General features: G+C 48.5%; 2 protein-coding genes across 6 annotated transcripts in view; one reads left to right on the top strand and one right to left on the bottom strand.

The window, feature by feature from the left end:
- The window catches only part of zgc:110222 (uncharacterized protein LOC550336 homolog), a 3336-nt gene extending 561 nt beyond the window's left edge, over window positions 1-2775 (top strand). Inside the window, exons 2-3 of the mRNA XM_061063667.1 lie at window positions 1728-1988; window positions 2060-2775. Coding sequence (XP_060919650.1) covers window positions 1730-1988; window positions 2060-2268 — 468 coding nt within the window. The 5' untranslated portion in view covers window positions 1728-1729 and the 3' untranslated portion in view covers window positions 2269-2775. The remainder of the gene's footprint in view (window positions 1-1727; window positions 1989-2059) is intronic.
- Window positions 2776-3739: 964 nt separating this feature from the next.
- The window catches only part of alg13 (ALG13 UDP-N-acetylglucosaminyltransferase subunit), a 22066-nt gene continuing 5805 nt past the window's right edge, over window positions 3740-20000 (bottom strand). The window contains exons 12-25 of one of the 5 annotated variants that reach the window (XM_061063636.1): window positions 19997-20000; window positions 17891-18167; window positions 17490-17591; window positions 17034-17181; window positions 16762-16933; window positions 11332-11367; window positions 11200-11255; window positions 10643-10711; window positions 10423-10549; window positions 7433-7549; window positions 7265-7305; window positions 6860-6977; window positions 6209-6316; window positions 3740-4525 (exon numbers count right to left, since the gene is read on the bottom strand). The exon at window positions 19997-20000 is cut by the window's right edge and continues 82 nt beyond it. In XM_061063636.1, the coding sequence (XP_060919619.1) occupies window positions 4131-4525; window positions 6209-6316; window positions 6860-6977; window positions 7265-7305; window positions 7433-7549; window positions 10423-10549; window positions 10643-10711; window positions 11200-11255; window positions 11332-11367; window positions 16762-16933; window positions 17034-17181; window positions 17490-17591; window positions 17891-18167; window positions 19997-20000 (1770 nt within the window). In that variant the 3' untranslated portion in view covers window positions 3740-4130. Of the gene's footprint in view, window positions 4526-6208; window positions 6317-6859; window positions 6978-7264; window positions 7306-7432; window positions 7550-10422; window positions 10550-10642; window positions 10712-11199; window positions 11256-11331; window positions 11368-16761; window positions 16934-17033; window positions 17182-17483; window positions 17592-17890; window positions 18168-19996 lie in introns of all 5 variants that reach the window. The other 4 variants (XM_061063628.1, XM_061063618.1, XM_061063609.1 and 1 more) reach the window with 4 other exon arrangements.

Raw genomic sequence — 20000 nt, 5'->3', positions numbered from 1 at the left:
TGGTTTCTTCAGCTACAACAAGGTTTAGAGTTAGCTGTGCTGCAAAGACACAAACGCCCTGCAAAAGAAACAAACACACTGCAAAAGAAACAAACGCGCTGCAAAGACACAATCGCACTGCAAAGAAACAAACGCGCTGCAAAGACACAATCGCACTGCAAAGAAACAAACGCACTGCAAAGACACAAACGCACTGCAAAAGAAACAAACGCACTGCAAAGACACAAACGCACTGCAAAGACAAAAACGCGCTGCAAAAGAAACAAACGCACTGCAAAGAAACAAACGCACTGCAAAGACACAAACGCACTGCAAAAGAAACAAACGCACTGCAAAGACACAAACGCACTGCAAAGACAAAAACGCGCTGCAAAAGAAACAAACGCACTGCAAAGAAACAAACGCACTGCAAAGACACAAACGCACTGCAAAGACACAAACGCGCTGCAAAAGAAACAAACGCACTGCAAAAGAAACAAACGCACTGCAAAGACACAAACGCACTGCAAAGACACAAACGCGCTGCAAAAGAAACAAACGCACTGCAAAAGAAACAAACGCCCTGCAAAAGAAACAAACGTGCTGCAAAAACAAACGCACTGCAAAGACACAAACGCGCTGCAAAGACACAAACGCGCTGCAAAAGAAACAAACGCGCTGCAAAGACACAAACGCGCTGCAAAGAAACAAACGCACTGCAAAGACACAAACGCACTGCAAAGAAATAAACGCGCTGCAAAGAAACAAACGCACTGCAAAGAAACAAACGCACTGCAAAGACACAAACGCACTGCAAAGAAACAAACGCGCTGCAAAGACACAAACGCACTGCAAAGAAATAAACGCGCTGCAAAGAAACAAACGCGCTGCAAAGACACAAACGCACTGCAAAGAAACAAACGCGCTGCAAAGACACAAACGCACTGCAAAGAAACAAACGCACTGCAAAGACACAAACGCGCTGCAAAGACACAAACGCGCTGCAAAGAAACAAACGTGCTGCAAAGACACAAACGCGCTGCAAAGACACAAACGCACTGCAAAGAAACAAACGCGCTGCAAAGACACAAACACACTGCAAAGAAACAAACGCGCTGCAAAGACACAAACGCGCTGCAAAGACACAAACGCACTGCAAAGAAACAAACGCGCTGCAAAGACACAAACGCACTGCAAAGAAACAAACGCGCTGCAAAGAAACAAACGCACTGCAAAGAAACAAACGCGCTGCAAAGACACAAACGCGCTGCAAAGACACAAACACGCTGCAACGACACAACTTTGCTAAGTTGGCTGCCCGGCTTCAGTACGGGACTTCAGTCTGCCAGGATTTTGAACTTGTAGCGTTTCTGTGTTTTCTGGTTGTGTGTTTTGACTTGAGTTTCGTTTCTGTACTTGCAGCGCGTTTTAGCCTAAATGTATGTCGTTTCATCAGTTGCTGAGTGTTTGACCTCTACCGGCCACCGTAAATATGAGTTTTTAATTTCTGTCAGGACCTAAAGACAATTTCAACCAACATCTTAAAAAGTGGATCAGGAGGAAATGACCAACCCTGACTTTAATTTCTGAAATATTAAATATGACAGATTTAGATTTTTTTTATTGGCTGTGTCTCTTTTTATACTAAAGATGACGTCACATTGACCGACGCTCGCGCTAGCTTAATGCTAGCTCACAATGTTAAAGTTTGTATTAATCCATTATTGTGATGCTCGTTTGTTTCATAGACATGTCGCTGCAGGTCAGCTGTCTGTCGTTCCGGCAGCCGTATGCCGGTCTGGTTCTGGACGGGGTGAAGACGGTGGAGAGCCGCTGGCGCCCCCTACTGGCCCCGCTGGAGAACCAGACTCTGGCTATCCACATCGCCCGGCGGGACTGGGAGGGTGAGGATTGGAGGACGGTGCTAAGCGGTCCGTTGGGGATGAACCGTGGTCAGATGGAAGCGCTCCTGGAGTCCGGGGAGAGGTTCGGCCGTGGCGTGGTGGCAGGTGAGAGTCCATCAGTGTTCTGTGGTTTACCAGGTTGACCTGAAGGCATCACCTGTGTTCATCTCTCTCAGGGTTGGTGGATGTAGGAGAGACCTGGCTGTGCCCCGCCTCCCTGCAGGGGGAGGAGCTTCAGCACCTGGAGCGGTCTGCTGTTCTGATTGGTCTACAAGAGAAACACTTGACTCACCTGTCAAACCCCCGCTGGCTGAAGGAGCCGCTGAGTACTCAAGGAGGTCGTGACCTCTGGACTGTGGAGATTCCCTATGAGCTGTTACCATGACCACACACACACAGTGGTGACGTGTTTTTCATGTCCGCTGACAAACAACTTCATGAAATCTGTTTTTTAATAAAGTAGAAAAAAAAAAGGATGCTGGTCTCTGAAGAGGACTTTGGGTCTGATCCCAACCGCCCCCCTAAAGACACGTGGACTCACAGGAAGTCCACGTAGGCGCTCACTCCTGCACCCGATGATTCCACAGTGGGACACCATTAAACCTCAACGTCCGAGTGCTGATTTGGAGATTTAGCCTGTGAAACCCAATGACTGGCGGTCGCCATATTGAAAATGTTGACTAAGGTGGAGCTGAGGCGGGGCCAGTGGTGGGGGGCGCCAAGGGGGCGCCAATCCACTCCCCACAAGGAGTTCAATGGATGGACAATGAATACAATTTAAAAAAATATGTTTTCAATAAAAGATAGACATGTAGGATTGTGAAAGGGCAAAGTAAAGATGTGGTTGTTGAATAAAATAATGAACCTGCAATAAAAAAGTAGATTTGAAACTCGAAGTTACTCTCTAGCTCTGAGGCTCCATCGACCCTCGTTATAAGTCGCTTATTTGCTCATCTTCAATCAAGAGAGAGGAGCTTTTCCCCCCCGGAGCTCTGAGACGTGTCCATGAACACATCACACACCTCCACCAGAAGGAGGCAGCAGAGCGACGTGTCTGAGATGTAACATATCAATAACGTGCAGCGTCACTGGATCAGAGCAGCAGACCAGACTAACATGAGTCAGCAGTTTTTTAAGCTAGTCTTCACAGAGTTTAAGGAAACATACGTCTAAGTACGAGTCCATGTGCTGTTTGTTGTATATTTTCTTAAGTTTAATAAGCGATGCTAATTATGTTAGCCAGTTAATGGCATTTTCCAGTATGTTTTAGCATCAAGCTAACGCTATACATCCTGGCCCATCTGTGAGAAATTGTACACCAGCCGTCATTGGGCGGCAACTTAAACCTCCTGATAATCAGCAACATGCCCACCTGGTGGTAAAGTCAGCCACACCCCATTTTTTACAAAGAACTCTTCATAAGAGCTTCATGAAATAAAAACGAGCGATAAAAAGTGTTTTTTACTCCCTTACACATTTGACCAATAAAGGAATGAGCCACAGAGACCAGATGTTTTTGTTTGGCTGTAAACATGTTTTTATTTCTGCTGTCAAACTGGACACCTTCATGTGGGGACCTAAGGGGGACTGACTCGCTTGTGGAGCCGCCCTCAAGTGGACACTCAAAGAACTGCAGGTTTTAGCACTCCAGCACTGGCTTTATTTAAATAACACCTGAGGAGAACATCTCAGCTCTATGCCTGTACAGGTGAACATCAGATCCTGATCCCGGTCTCACCTAACGAGTCAGACCTCTAGATCTAAACAGGAAGTTACACGTCCTGTGATGGAAGAAAAAGTAACACTTCATGATCTGCTGATGAAACAAACTTTATTCACCCATGAACAAAAACAAAGACATCCCCTCAAACTATAAACAGGGACCATGCCCCCTCTCTCTGATTGGCTGGATTATGCTCAAAACAAACTGAACTGATGATTCAAACTAAAATATATCGACTTCTTCTCTGTCGACTTCGAGGCTATCCTCCAACTCTTCCTCGTCACTATGACAACAAAGGGCCTTGTTACCTGTGTTGCCGTGGTAATCGCAGACAAAAACAAAATGTCCAAACAAATAAAATTAACTTCCTAACAGGAAGTGATGATGAGGCAGTTGTGTGTCTGAGGTTTTTTTTTACCTGATGTTAATATTTTTTTTTTCTGTTAGCACTGCGCATTGAAAACAAACAGAGCTGTTAGCCACAAGCTAACATTAAAGGTTTCAGCAGGACACGTGTGTGCGCGTTAGATGGTGGGGGGCATGTAGTGTGTGGCAGCATGATGGGACGGGGCTGTGATGTAGCTGACCACGTGGGAGGGGTTGGGGGAGGGGCAATACACTCGTTGACCATGACCTCCGCCCTGCAGGGCCCCCCAGTGAGTAGAGGAGGGGAGGCAGGGGTGGTAAGAGGAGTGATGGGGGAGGTGGATCTGATGAGGATGAGCAGGATGGGGAATAGGAGGAGGCGGGGGAGGGGCTGATGGTAGGTAGGTGGCTGGGGGCGGAGCTTCATATGGAAGATGTAGCAGTGGAGCATGGGGGAGGGGCGCCTGGTCCGAATACATGAGAGCTGAGGAAGAGGCGGAACCTGGAGGAGTGGGGCTGGCAGAAGAGGAGCCTTCCATGGAGGGGGCGTGGCCTAAGGCAGGTGAGAAAACAAAACAAGTTAACAAGCAGCAGATGATGAACTATTTTTATTGGATAAGGATCAGACGCTGCTGACCAATCAGAACCTTTGAGTGTGTTACACATCATCTTGAGAAGATCAAGTGTAGCTCCTGCACAGGTGAACTCAGGTATGTTTAGCTCTTAATCTCAGGTGTAATTATTTAACTCAGGTGTTACACTCAGCTGTGTTCAGGTGTAACACTCAGGTGTGTTCAGGTGTTACACTCAGCTGTGTTCAGGTGTTACACTCAGCTGTGTTCAGGTGTTACACTCAGCTGTGTTCAGGTGTTACAGTCAGGTGTGTTCAGGTGTGTTCAAGTGTTACACTCAGGTGTGTTCAGGTGTTACACTCAGCTGTGTTCAGGTGTTACACTCAGCTGTGTTCAGGTGTTACACTCAGCTGTGTTCAGGTGTTACACTCAGGTGTGTTCAGGTGTTACACTCAGCTGTGTTCAGGTGTTACACTCAGCTGTGTTCAGGTGTTACACTCAGGTGTGTTCAGGTGTTACACTCAGGTGTTGAACTCAGGTGTGTTCAGGTGTTACACTCAGGTGTGTTCAGGTGTTACACTCAGCTGTGTTCAGGTGTTACACTCAGGTGTGTTCAGGTGTTACACTCAGCTGTGTTCAGGTGTGTTCAGGTGTTACACTCAGGTGTGTTCAGGTGTTACACTCAGCTGTGTTCAGGTGTTACACTCAGGTGTGTTCAGGTGTTACACTCAGCTGTGTTCAGGTGTTACACTCAGGTGTGTTCAGGTGTTACACTCAGCTGTGTTCAGGTGTGTTCAAGTGTTACACTCAGGTGTGTTCAGGTGTTACACTCAGCTGTGTTCAGGTGTTACACTCAGCTGTGTTCAGGTGTTACACTCAGGTGTTACACTCAGGTGTGTTCAGGTGTTACACTCAGGTGTGTTCAGGTGTTACACTCAGGTGTTGAACTCAGGTGTGTTCAGGTGTTACACTCAGCTGTGTTCAGGTGTTACACTCAGGTGTGTTCAGGTGTTACACTCAGGTGTGTTCAGGTGTTACACTCAGGTGTGTTCAGGTGTTACACTCAGCTGTGTTCAGGTGTGTTCAGGTGTTACACTCAGGTGTGTTCGGGTGTTACACTCAGCTGTGTTCAGGTGTGTTCGGGTGTTACACTCAGCTGTGTTCAGGTGTGTTCGGGTGTTACACTCAGCTGTGTTCAGGTGTTACACTCAGGTGTTACACTCAGGTGTGTTCAGGTGTTACACTCAGCTGTGTTCAGGTGTGTTCAGGTGTTACACTCAGGTGTTACACTCAGGTGTGTTCAGGTGTGTTCAGGTGTGTTCAGGTGTTACACTCAGCTGTGTTCAGGTGTTACATGCAGGTGTTACACTCAGGTGTGTTCAGGTGTTACACTCAGGTGTGTTCAGGTGTTACACGCAGGTGTTACACTCGGGTGTGTTCAGGTGTTACACTCGGGTGTGTTCAGGTGTTACACTCAGCTGTGTTCAGGTGTTACACTCAGCTGTGTTCAGGTGTTACACTCAGGTGTGTTCAGGTGTTACACTCAGGTGTGTTCAGGTGTTACACTCAGCTGTGTTCAGGTGTTACACTCAGGTGTGTTCAGGTGTTACACTCAGGTGTGTTCAGGTGTTTAACAGCTGTTATAACATCAGTGATGCACTAACCGCTATTGTGTCCATCATTCTGTCCGTCTCCAGCCCTGGAGGATTCTGGGTAGGCAGAGTGGGGCTGATGGGGGCCTCGAGACGTCTCAGGGTATGAAGGGGGTGCAGCTGGGGGCAAAAGGACCAGGTCATGAGGTTCTACTTCCTGTTCTGTCTGCTCTTATTGTTAACATCACTGATTAAAGCCGAGCGTACGCTGAATCATTTCAGACTTGACTTTTGAGTCGTACTACTCATTTTGAATTCAGGGGAATTTCAGCCTGACACGTCGTTAGTCACGCAGTGTACAGCGAGGCACGACGGCCAATCACGGCCCAATCAGCTGCTCCCGCCCAGCCGGATGACTTTCTGACATGTTTGATATTTTGGTTGCATGACTGCACACACTCTCACAGTGAGAGCAGAGCCACGAGCTGATTCCCCAACTTCGGGACTTTACCCGCACAAACAGCATCAAAAATCACCAAGGCAACAGCAGGCATGCTCGTTTAATCTGTCGTTTCCCCTCTGATCATTAAAGAAACATCGGCAGGAAATAGGATAATATACATTATGTAGAGTGTGTGTGAAAGAGAGAGTTTTTGCAGCTGTGTGTATTTGAGCCGTGCAACCCTCATAATGCTCAGTGAAGATCAAAGGAGGAGGAATTACCGTGTGGGGGCGTGTCCTGGCTCAGGTAAGGGTTGTAATGCTGGTAGGGGTAGTGGGCCTCAGGTGGAGTAGGGGGGTACACCTGCTGCTGCTGCTGCCAACAGCTCTGATTATACCACTGTGGGGAGGTCAGAGGTCAGGACACCTTAGACACAGGCTGTGTCTGACACTACTCGCTGTCTCTCCACATGCTATGATGTCATCATAATGATGTGTTGTTGTGATCAGGTATAAAGAGCAGCATGGCGTTCAGCAGAGGGTGATTTCAGTCACAGCTGATTTAAATGTTTCAGAGTTTATTCAATCTGAGTTCCAGATTAAAGAAAAAAGATCTGAACATGAATCAAAAACAGATTCATACAGGTGAGCTCAAACACAGAAGAAGAAGAAGGGGGTGTGTCGTACCTGGACTCCCAGGTTGAAGTAATACTGGAGGACTCTGCAGTCTGAACACACACACACACACACACACACACACACGCACACGCACACGCACACGCACACGCACACACATGAGGCAGGAGGCTGCAGCAGGAAGTGAAATGTTTTTGTTTACACTGGTTGACCTCTGACCTCGAGGTAGATCACTGCCATTGGGGTCGTAGGAGTAAGGGGGAGGAGCCACAACGCTGCAGAGAGTCTCACCCAGTTCATTAACCAACCAGGGAGAGGCTGGTATCGCCATGGCAACTAAAAGGAGAACACACCCAATTTCAGTTATAGATCTTGGACTCTGTCAAACGTTCCTCTACACACTCGTTTGGAGCATCTGCCACTTTGAGTGCCGTCCAAAACCTTGAGTGGGAGGGGCTTATTAAACCCTCCTGCACCAATGTAAAGGTGTAACACCTATCCTCGTTGTCATGGAGATACTCTGGACATGAAGGTTCAGTGTAATCACTCACACAAACTTAAACTCCTCTAAAAAAGATATAAACAGTTGTATTATAGGGAACTTCACTCACAGGTCTGTGTGTGTGTGTACCTGAGCGTGTCTGTGTGTGTGTACCTGAGCGTGTCTGTGTGTGTGTGTGTGTACCTGAGCATGTCTGTGTGTGTGTGTGAACCTGAGCGTGTCTGTGTGTGTGTGTGTGTGTGTGTGTGTGTGTGTGTGTGTGTGTGTGTGTGTGTACCTGAGCGTGTCTGTGTATGTGTGTGTGTACCTGAGCGTGTGTGTGTGTACCTGAGCGTGTCTGTGTGTGTGTGTGTGTGTGTGTGTGTACCTGAGCATGTCTGTGTGTGTGTGTGTGTGTGTGTACCTGAGCGTGTCTGTCTGTGTGTGTGTACCTGAGCGTGTGTGTTTGTGTACCTGAGCGTGTGTGTACCTGAGCGCACACGCGTGTGTGTGTCCCTGAGCGTGTCTGTCTGTGTGTGTGTGTGTACCTGAGCGTGTCTGTGCACCTGAGCGTGTGTGTGTGCACCTGAGCGTGTCTGTGTGTGTGTGTGTGTACCTGAGCGTGTCTGTGTGTGTGTGTACCTGAGCGTGTCTGTGTGTACCTGAGCGTGTCTGTGTGTGTGTACCTGAGCGTGTCTGTGTGTGTGTGTGTGTGTACCTGAGCGTGTCTGTGTGTGTGTGTGTACCTGAGCGTGTCTGTGTGTGTACCGGAGCGTGTCTGTGTGTGTGTGTGTGTGTGTGTGTACCTGAGCGTGTCTGTGTGTGTTTGTACCTGAGCGTGTCTGTGTGTGTACCTGAGCGTTTGTGTGTGTACCGGAGCGTGTCTGTCTGTGTGTCTGTACCTGAGCGTGTGTGTGTGTGTACCACAGCGTGTCTGTGTGTGTGTGTACCTGAGCGTGTCTGTGTGTGTGTGTGTGTGTACCTGAGCGTGTCTGTGTGTGTGTACCTGAGCGTGTCTGTGTGTGTGTGTGTACCTGAGCGTGTCTCTGTGTGTGTGTGTACCTGAGCGTGTCTGTGTGTACCTGAGCGTGTCTGTTTGTGTAACTGAGCGTGTCTGTTTGTGTAACTGAGCGTGTCTGTGTACCTGAGCGTGTCTGTGTGTGTGTGTACCTGAGCATGTCTGTGTGTGTGTGTCTGTGTACCTGAGCATGTCTGTGTGTGTGTGTGTGTGTGTGTGTGTACCTGAGCATGTGTGTGTGTGTACCTGAGCGTGTCTGTGTGTGTACCTGAGCATGTCTGTGTGTGTATGTGTGTGTGTACCTGAGAGTGTCTGTGTGTGTACCTAAGCGTGTCTGTGTGTGTAACTGAGCGTGTCTGTGTGTGTGTACCTGAGCGTGTCTGTGTGTGTGTACCTAAGCGTGTCTGTGTGTAACTGAGCGTGTCTGTGTGTGTGTACCTGAGCGTGCCTGTGTGTGTGTGTGTACCTGAGCGTGCCTGTGTGTGTGTGTGTGTATGTACCTGAGCGTGTCTATGTGTGCGTGTGTGTGTACCTGAGCGTGTCTGTGTACCGGAGCGTGTCTGTGTGTGTGTGTACCTGAGTGTGTCTGTGTGTGTGTGTGTACCTGAGCGTGTGTGTGTGTGTGTACCTGAGCGTGTCTGTGTGTGTACCTGAGCGTGTACCTGAGCGTGTCTGTGTGTGTGTGTACCTGAGCGTGTCTGTGTGTGTGTACCTGAGCGTGTCTGTGTGTGTGTGTGTGTGTGTGTGTACCTGAGCGTGTCTGTGTGTGTGTACCTGAGCGTGTCTGTGTGTGTGTGTGTGTACCTGAGCGTGCCTGTGTGTGTGTGTGTATGTACCTGAGCGTGTCTGTGTGTGTGTACCTGAGCGTGTGTGTGTGTGTACTTGAGCGTGTCTGTGTGTGTGTACTTGAGCGTGTCTGTGTGTGTGTGTGTGTACCTGAGCGTGTCTGTGTGTACCTGAGCGTGTCTGTGTGTGTAACTGAGCGTGTCTGTGTACCTGAGCATGTCTGTGTGTGTAACTGAGCGTGTCTGTGTACCAGAGCGCGTGTGTGTCTCTGTGTGTGTGTGTGTGAGTACCTGAGCGTGTCTGTGTCTGTACCAGAGCACGTGTGTGTCTCTGTGTGTGTGTGTACCTGAGCGTGTGTGTGTGTGTACCTGAGCGTGTCTATGTGTGTGTACCTGAGCGTGTCTATGTGTGTGTGTGTGTACCTGAGCGTGTCTGTGTGTACCTGAGCGTGTGTGTGTGTGTACCTGAGCGTGTCTGTGTGTGTGTGTGTGTGTGTGTACACCTGAGCGTGTCTGTGTGTGTGTGTACCTGAGCTTGTCTGTGTGTGTGTACCTGAGCCTGCCTGTGTGTGTGTGTGTACCTGAGCGTGCCTGTGTGTGTGTATGTACCTGAGCGTGTCTATGTGTGCGTGTGTGTGTACCTGAGCGTGTCTGTGTGTGTGTACCGGAGCGTGTCTGTGTGTGTGTGTACCTGAGCGTGTCTGTGTGTGTGTGTACCTGAGCGTGTGTGTGTGTGTGTACCTGAGCGTGTCTCTGTGTGTGTGTGTGTGTGTGTGTACCTGAGCGTGTCTGTGTGTGTGTGTACCTGAGCGTTTGTGTGTGTGTGTGTACCTGAGCGTGTCTGTCTGTCTGTGTGTGTGTGTGTGTGTGTGTGTGTACCTGAGCGTGTCTGTCTGTGTGTGTGTGTGTGTGTGTTTGTGTGTACCTGAGCGTGTCTGTGTGTGTGTGGCTTGCTGCAGGTGAGCAGCAGCAGGTACATGTGATGAGGGAGACGAGGGCGAGGAGGAGGAAGAGGAGGGAGAGGAGCAGATGACTGCTAATGGCTTCACCACCTGAAACAACAAACAACAATAAATAACAAACAATAAACAGGAGCCAATCACTGCCTGAGGGCACCTGTGTTGTCATGGTGACGTCCACATTACCTGCTGTGTGTAGCTGAAGTTAATCTCTGGTCTCTGTGGGGAGTCAGCTGGACCTCCGTCCTCCTCGGCCTTTCACAATAAGAGACCCGTCACATAACCACAACACAAACACCATGCTAACCTCATCGCTGACGGGGCGCCACATGTACACAGGCTAAAGTCCTCATCCCTGATTTCTGACTCTAGCCACTTTCCTTCCTTTTGAAGCAAAGCTTCAAAATAAATCTTTTTTTTAGACTTTTGCCCTTTGATAGAGAAACAGGAAGAGATGGGAGGAGAGAGCGGGAAATGGTTGAGTTAGGATTTGAACGCATGGCTGCTGCAATAAGGACTATAGCCTTTACACATGGAGTGCATAACATATCAGCTAGGCCAGTGTTTCTCAACTGGTGGGTCGGAACCCAGTAATGGGTCGTGAACGTTTGCCTGGAAAAGCTTGTATCAAAAGTCTGTTCACGAAGGAGTTGGCAGTGGGTCCTGAGGCTAGGGTAGGCTATCGGGCACCCCCCCAAAAGATGTTTCAAAAGGTGGAGCAGCTGAGAGGTGAGGCGGGTTACCTGGTTGGGGGAGGGGTCAGCAGCAGAGTAAACACCTGAGGTCTGGTAGCTCTGATCTGAAACAGTCACTTAGTGTAAACAATCAGCTGATTCATCAACAACAACAACTTTGTTTTCCTGAGTGATGCTCACCCTGAGAGATGTAGATGTACTCCTCTGTGTACTCTGCTGGACACACACACACACACACACACACACACACACACACACACACACACACACACACACACACACACACACACACACACACACACACACACACACACACACACACACACACACACACACACACACACACACACACACACACACACACACACACACACGATTTAGTGGAATTTCAGACACTTGTCCTGTCGTTCTGGTTTTTTAAGTCTGGGCGACGTGATGGGAGACACTGGATTCAAGAGCTAAGCTCAAGATTTATGTGCTCAATTGTTTTCATCAGTTAAGGATTTGAATGGAGAGACTTCTGGAACCGGGAGGGGGGAAGGGTCACTGTTGAGCGCCCACTCTGGTTGAAAGAGTACAACTGAAGATCTGCAGTACGCTTTTGATTCCATCTATCATTAAAATAAGACAATGTGGAATCAACACAGTGAATAAATCAGACTTTTATATACAGGACAAACAAAGTAAAGACCTGTGTCTCTGCAGTAAAGACCTGTGTGTCTCTGCAGGTAAAGACCTGTGTGTCTCTGCAGTAAAGACCTGTGTGTCTCTGCAGTAAAGACCTGTGTGTGTCTCTGCAGGTAAATACCTGTGTGTCTCTGCAGTAAAGACCTGTGTGTCTCTGCAGTAAAGACCTGTGTGTGTCTCTGCAGGTAAATACCTGTGTGTCTCTGCAGTAAAGACCTGTGTGTCTCTGCAGTAAAGACCTGTGTGTCTCTGCAGGTAAAGACCTGTGTCTCTGCAGTAAAGACCTGTGTGTGTCTCTGCAGGTAAATACCTGTGTGTCTCTGCAGTAAAGACCTGTGTCTCTGCAGGTAAAGACCTGTGTGTCTCTGCAGTAAAGACCTGTGTGTCTCTGCAGTAAAGACCTGTGTGTCTCTGCAGGTAAAGACCTGTGTCTCTGCAGTAAAGACCTGTGTGTGTCTCTGCAGGTAAAGACCTGTGTCTCTGCAGTAAAGACCTGTGTGTGTCTCTGCAGGTAAATACCTGTGTGTCTCTGCAGTAAAGACCTGTGTCTCTGCAGGTAAAGACCTGTGTGTCTCTGCAGTAAAGACCTGTGTGTCTCTGCAGTAAAGACCTGTGTGTCTCTGCAGGTAAAGACCTGTGTCTCTGCAGTAAAGACCTGTGTGTGTCTCTGCAGGTAAAGACCTGTGTGCCTGCAGTAAAGACCTGTGTGTGTCTCTGCAGTAAAGACCTGTGTCTCTGCAGTAAAGACCTGTGTCTCTGCAGGTAAAGACCTGTGTGTCTCTGCAGTAAAGACCTGTGTCTCTGCAGTAAAGACCTGTGTCTCTGCAGGTAAAGACCTGTGTCTCTGCAGTAAAGACCTGTGTGTGTCTCTGCAGTAAAGACCTGTGTCTCTGCAGGTAAAGACCTGTGTGTCTGCAGTAAAGACCTGTGTCTCTGCAGGTAAAGACCTGTGTGTCTCTGCAGTAAAGACCTGTGTGTCTCTGCAGGTAAAGACCTGTGTCTCTGCAGTAAAGACCTGTGTGTGTCTCTGCAGGTAAAGACCTGTGTGTGTCTCTGCAGTAAAGACCTGTGTCTCTGCAGTAAAGACCTGTGTCTCTGCAGGTAAAGACCTGTGTGTCTCTGCAGTAAAGACCTGTGTGTCTCTGCAGGTAAAGACCTGTGTCTCTGCAGTAAAGACCTGTGTGTGTCTCTGCAGTAAAGACCTGTGTGTCTCTGCAGTAAAGACCTGTGTGTGTCTCTGCAGTAAAGACCTGTGTGTGTCTGCAGGTAAAGACCTGTGTCTCTGCAGTAAAGACCTGTGTCTCTGCAGTAAAGACCTGTGTGTGTCTGCAGTAAAGACCTGTGTGTCTCTGCAGTAAAGACCTGTGTGTCTCTGCAGTAAAGACCCGTGTGTCTCTGCAGTGAAGACCTGTGTGTGTCTGCAGGTAAAGACCTGTGTCTCTGCAGGTAAATACCTGTGTGTCTCTGCAGGTAAAGACCTGTGTGTCTCTGCAGGTAAAGACCTGTGTGTCTCTGCAGGTAAAGACCTGTGTGTCTGCAGTAAAGACCTGCATGTCTCTGCAGTAAAGACCTGTGTCTCTGCAGTAAAGACCTGTGTCTCTGCAGTAAAGACCTGTGTCTCTGCAGGTAAAGACCCGTGTGTCTCTGCAGTAAAGACCTGTGTGTGTCTCTGCAGTAAAGACCTGTGTGTGTCTCTGCAGGTAAAGACCTGTGTCTCTGCAGGTAAAGGCCCGTGTGTCTCTGCAGGTAAAGGCCCGTGAGTCTCCGCAGTAAAGACCTGTGTGTCTCTGCAGGTAAAGACCCGTGTCTCTGCAGGTAAAGACCTGTGTGTCTCCGCAGTAAAGACATGTGTGTGTCTCTGCAGTAAAGACTCGTGTGTCTCTGCAGTAAAGACCTGTGTGTGTCTCTGCAGGTAAAGACCTGTGTCTCTGCAGGTAAAGACCTGTGTGTCTGCAGTAAAGACCTGCATGTCTCTGCAGTAAAGACCTGTGTCTCTGCAGTAAAGACCTGTGTCTCTGCAGTAAAGACCTGTGTCTCTGCAGGTAAAGACCTGTGTGTCTCTGCAGTAAAGACCTGTGTGTCTCTGCAGGTAAAGACCTGTGTCTCTGCAGTAAAGACCTGTGTGTGTCTCTGCAGTAAAGACCTGTGTCTCTGCAGGTAAAGACCTGTGTGTCTGCAGTAAAGACATGTGTGTGTCTGCAGGTAAAGACCTGTGTGTCTCTGCAGTAAAGACCTGTGTGTCTCTGCAGTAAAGACCTGTGTGTCTCTGCAGTAAAGACCTGTGTGTCTCTGCAGGTAAAGACCTGTGTGTCTCTGCAGGTAAAGACCTGGGTGTCTGCAGGTAAAGACCTGTGTGTCTCTGCAGTAAAGACCTGTGTGTGTCTCTGCAGTAAAGACCTGTGTGTGTCTCTGCAGTAAAGACCTGTGTGTGTCTCTGCAGTAAAGACCTGTGTGTCTGCAGGTAAAGACCTGTGTGTCTGCAGGTAAAGACCTGTGTCTCTGCAGGTAAAGACCTGTGTCTCTGCAGGTAAAGACCTGTGTGTCTGCAGGTAAAGACCTGTGTCTCTGCAGGTAAAGACCTGTGTGTCTGCAGGTAAAGACCTGTGTGTCTCTGCAGTAAAGACCTGTGTGTCTCTGCAGGTAAAGACCTGTGTGTCTCTGCAGTAAAGACCTGTGTGTCTCTGCAGTAAAGACCTGTGTGTCTCTGCAGTAAAGACCTGTGTGTGTCTCTGCAGTAAAGACCTGTGTGTCTCTGCAGTAAAGACCTGTGTGTCTCTGCAGTAAAGACCTGTGTGTGTCTCTGCAGTAAAGACCTGTGTGTGTCTGCAGGTAAAGACCTGTGTCTCTGCAGTAAAGACCTGTGTCTCTGCAGTAAAGACCTGTGTGTGTCTGCAGTAAAGACCTGTGTGTCTCTGCAGTAAAGACCTGTGTGTCTCTGCAGTAAAGACCCGTGTGTCTCTGCAGTGAAGACCTGTGTGTGTCTGCAGGTAAAGACCTGTGTCTCTGCAGGTAAATACCTGTGTGTCTCTGCAGGTAAAGACCTGTGTGTCTCTGCAGGTAAAGACCTGTGTGTCTCTGCAGGTAAAGACCTGTGTGTCTGCAGTAAAGACCTGCATGTCTCTGCAGTAAAGACCTGTGTCTCTGCAGTAAAGACCTGTGTGTCTCTGCAGTAAAGACCTGTGTCTCTGCAGGTAAAGACCCGTGTGTCTCTGCAGTAAAGACCTGTGTGTGTCTCTGCAGGTAAAGACCTGTGTCTCTGCAGGTAAAGGCCCGTGTGTCTCTGCAGGTAAAGGCCCGTGAGTCTCCGCAGTAAAGACCTGTGTGTCTCTGCAGGTAAAGACCCGTGTCTCTGCAGGTAAAGACCTGTGTGTCTCCGCAGTAAAGACATGTGTGTGTCTCTGCAGTAAAGACCCGTGTGTCTCTGCAGTAAAGACCTGTGTGTGTCTCTGCAGGTAAAGACCTGTGTCTCTGCAGGTAAAGACCTGTGTCTCTGCAGGTAAAGACCCGTGTCTCTGCAGGTAAAGACCTGTGTGTCTCCGCAGTAAAGACATGTGTGTGTCTCTGCAGTAAAGACCTGTGTGTCTCTGCAGTAAAGACCTGTGTGTCTCTGCAGGTAAAGACCTGTGTGTCTCTGCAGTAAAGACCTGTGTGTCTCTGCAGTAAAGACCTGTGTGTCCCTGCAGGTAAATACCTTTGTGTGTCTCTGCAGGTAAAGACCTGTGTGTCTCTGCAGGTAAAGACCTGTGTGTCTCTGCAGTAAAGACCTGTGTGTCTGCAGTAAACACCTGTGTCTCTGCAGTGAAGACCTGTGTCTCTGCAGGTAAAGACCCGTGTGTCTCTGCAGTAAAGACCCGTGTGTCTCTGCAGTAAAGACCTGTGTGTGTCTCTGCAGGTAAAGACCTGTGTCTCTGCAGGTAAAGACCTGTGTCTCTGCAGGTAAAGACCTGTGTCTCTGCAGGTAAAGGCCTGTGTGTCTCTGCAGTAAAGACATGTGTGTGTCTCTGCAGTAAAGACCTGTGTGTCTCTGCAGTAAAGACCTGTGTGTGTCTCTGCAGTAAAGACCTGTGTGTGTCTGCAGTAAAGACCTGTGTGTGTCTCTGCAGTAAAGACCTGTGTGTCTCTGCAGTAAAGACATGTGTGTGTCTCTGCAGTAAAGACCTGTGTCTCCGCAGTGAAGACCTGTGTGTCTCTGCAGGTAAAGACCTGTGCAGGTAAAGACCTGTGTGTCTCTGCAGTAAAGACCTGTGTGTCTGCAGTAAACACCTGTGTCTCTGCAGTAAAGACCCGTGTGTCTCTGCAGTAAAGACCTGTGTGTGTCTCTGCAGGTAAAGACCTGTGTCTCTGCAGGTAAAGACCTGTGTCTCTGCAGGTAAAGACCTGTGTCTCTGCAGGTAAAGGCCTGTGTGTCTCTGCAGTAAAGACATGTGTGTGTCTCTGCAGTAAAGACCTGTGTGTCTCTGCAGTAAAGACCTGTGTGTGTCTGCAGTAAAGACCTGTGTGTGTCTCTGCAGTAAAGACCTGTGTGTCTCTGCAGTAAAGACATGTGTGTGTCTCTGCAGTAAAGACATGTGTGTGTCTCTGCAGTAAAGACCTGTGTCTCCGCAGTGAAGACCTGTGTGTCTCTGCAGGTAAAGACCTGTGCAGGTAAAGACCTGTGTGTCTCTGCAGTAAAGACCTGTGTGTCTCTGCAGGTAAAGACCTGTGTGTCTCTGCAGGTAAAGACCTGTGCAGGTAAAGACCTGTGTGTCTCTGCAGGTAAAGACCTGTGCAGGTAAAGACCTGTGTGTCTCTGCAGGTAAAGACCTGTGTGTCTCTGCAGTAAAGACCTGTGTGTCTCTGCAGGTAAAGACCTGTGTGTCTCTGCAGGTGAGCTCTGATCCCCAACTTAGCGTTCTGAAACTGTACTGAGTCTGTCCTCCTCACCTTGGTCCTCCACGGTACTCGATTCCTCCTGCTCCTCCTCAGACGAGCACACGGGGGTGCTTCCAGGTGGAGGAGCGGCGGGGAGGGGTCCTGAGCCTCTCTGAACCCTGTAGGAGGAACCAGAGGGAGGGGGCGGGGCTCCCATAGAGGGAGGCGGGGCTACAGCCTGGCCCTGAGAGACCAGATGGATTTTTATTTGAATGGTTAGTCACTAAAAGCTTCAATCAGACGAGGGTGGGGGGGGGGATGTCCTCCTGATGTTTCTCTCTCACCGTCAGCGGAGGAAAGACGGCCTCGCCGCCGTCGTCCAGCTGGTAGTACGCCATGCCGCCGTCCAGATCGGACGGCTCCTCGCTCGCTTCAGCAGAGAATCCAAACTGACACTCTTTATTCAGAGCAGCCAGCTGTCGGCGACTACGACTGAACAAACAAACAAACAACAGAGGTCACAAATAAAACATGCAGACAAACTCAGGACATCGGTTTATTATCCGTTTATTCTACCGCTTTGTCAAAGATCATCTGAAGCTACTGTGTCATAGACTCATGACTGGTCTGCTTTGACTTTATTATCTAGTTACAGTTGTCATGGTTACCATGTGATAGACAATATGACTACAGCATCCTACTATAAACAAGCAATAACTAATATGAGTCATCTTAAAACCAGAAATCTTTCCCACATTCGGCATCTTTAATAAATCTGTGTGTGTTTTGTGTACCGGGACCTGAAGGCGTAGTTCTCGTAGTCATGGTAATACCGTCTGCCAGGGTGGTAATAGGTAAACTGTGGACCAATCAGGTGACGGTTCAGGAAGCGGGTGGAGCTTCTGACCAGAATCCAAAAGAGACACACACACACACACACACACACACACACACACACACACACACACACACACACACACACACACACACACACACACACACACACACACACACACACACACACACACACACACACACACACACACACACACACACACACACACACCACGATCAGTTGTTGAAGTGATCTATCTAAACGTCAGTATGTTTGTGTTGTGGTGGTGGACAGTCCTACCTGCACCTGTCTTATATAGGACATGAATCTGATTGGTCACATACGAGCTTAATGGTAAAGTCTCACCTGGAGGCTCCGTAGCGAGGAGCTCTGGCAGGAGGGTGGTGGTGGTGGTGGTGGTGAGGGGGGGCATAGGGGTCATAGGTCAAAGCTCCAGGTGATGGGGGAGGTGGGGGGCGAGGGTGACCTGTGGGCTGGAAGCGGGGGGGCAGGGGAGAGGGGGCAGGGCCTCCATATGAGGCCGGAGGGGGGATCAAAAGCTCCGCCCCCTTTACTCCACTGCTGCCACGAGACTTCCTGAAGTAACGATGGCGCTGATGACGCTGACCGCGTGAGTCCAAGTCTGAGAGACATGAAGAGACAGAACGGACAAGTCAACAAGTCAGGAGGTGTTACAACAACAAGTCAGGAGGTGTTACAACAACAAGTCAGGAAGTGTTACAACAACAAGTCAGGAAGTGTTACAACAAGTCAGGAGGTGTTCCAACAACAAGTCAGGAGGTGTTACAACAACAAGTCAGGAGGTGTTACAACAACAAGTCAGGAAGTGTTACAATAAGTCAGGAGGTGTTCCAACAAGTCAGGAAGTGTTACAACAACAAGTCAGGAAGTGTTACAACAAGTCAGGAGGTGTTCCAACAACAAGTCAGGAGGTGTTACAACAATAAGTCAGGAGGTGTTACAACAACAAGTCAGGAAGTGTTACAATAAGTCAGGAGGTGTTCCAACAACAAGTCAGGAGGTGTTACAACAAGTCAGGAAGTGTTACAACAACAAGTCAGGAGGTGTTACAACAACAAGTCAGGAAGTGTTACAATAAGTCAGGAGGTGTTCCAACAACAAGTCAGGAGGTGTTACAACAAGTCAGGAGGTGTCACAACAACAAGTCAGGAGGTGTTACAACAAGTCAGGAGGTGTTACAACAACAAGTCAGGAGGTGTTACAACAACAAGTCAGGAGGTGTTACAACAACAAGTCAGGAGGTGTTACAACAACAAGTCAGGAAGTGTTACAACAAGTCAGGAAGTGTTACAACAACAAGTCAGGAAGTGTTACAATAAGTCAGGAGGTGTTACAACAACAAGTCAGGAAGTGTTACAACAAGTCAGGAGGTGTTCCAACAACAAGTCAGGAGGTGTTACAACAACAAGTCAGGAGGTGTTACAACAAGTCAGGAGGTGTTCCAACAACAAGTCAGGAGGTGTTACAACAACAAGTCAGGAGGTGTTCCAACAACAAGTCAGGAGGTGTTACAACAACAAGTCAGGAAGTGTTACAACAAGTCAGGAGGTGTTCCAACAACAAGTCAGGAGGTGTTACAACAACAAGTCAGGAGGTGTTACAACAACAAGTCAGGAAGTGTTACAACAACAAGTCAGGAAGTGTTACAACAACAAGTCAGGAAGTGTTACAATAAGTCAGGAGGTGTTCCAACAACAAGTCAGGAGGTGTTACAACAAGTCAGGAGGTGTTACAACAACAAGTCAGGAAGTGTTACAACAACAAGTCAGGAGGTGTTACAACAACAAGTCAGGAAGTGTTACAACAACAAGTCAGGAGGTGTTACAACAAGTCAGGAGGTGTCACAACAACAAGTCAGGAGGTGTTACAACAAGTCAGGAGGTGTTACAACAACAAGTCAGGAGGTGTTACAACAACAAGTCAGGAGGTGTTACAACAAGTCAGGAGGTGTTACAACAACAAGTCAGGAGGTGTTACAACAAGTCAGGAAGTGTTATAACAACAAGTCAGGAAGTGTTACAACAACAAGTCAGGAAGTGTTACAACAACAAGTCAGGAAGTGTTACAACAACAAGTCAGGAGGTGTTACAACAACAAGTCAGGAAGTGTTACAACAAGTCAGGAAGTGTTACAACAACAAGTCAGGAAGTGTTACAACAACAAGTCAGGAAGTGTTACAACAACAAGTCAGGAGGTGTTACAACAACAAGTCAGGAAGTGTTACAACAACAAGTCAGGAGGTGTTACAACAAGTCAGAGGGTGTTACAACAACAAGTCAGGAGGTGTTACAACAACAAGTCAGGAGGTGTTCCAACAACAAGTCAGGAGGTGTTACAACAACAAGTCAGGAGGTGTTACATATACTTCCATCAGTTATGAAACATGTGTTCAGACAGCAGGGATGGTGTGAAACTGATGTGTAAACTCACCCAG

This window comes from Labrus mixtus, chromosome 2 (genome assembly GCF_963584025.1).
Source record: "Labrus mixtus chromosome 2, fLabMix1.1, whole genome shotgun sequence".
NCBI lineage: Eukaryota > Metazoa > Chordata > Actinopteri > Labriformes > Labridae > Labrus > Labrus mixtus.
The sequence above is the reverse complement of the archived record's forward strand: the minus strand, read 5'-3'. Positions and strand labels throughout refer to the sequence as shown.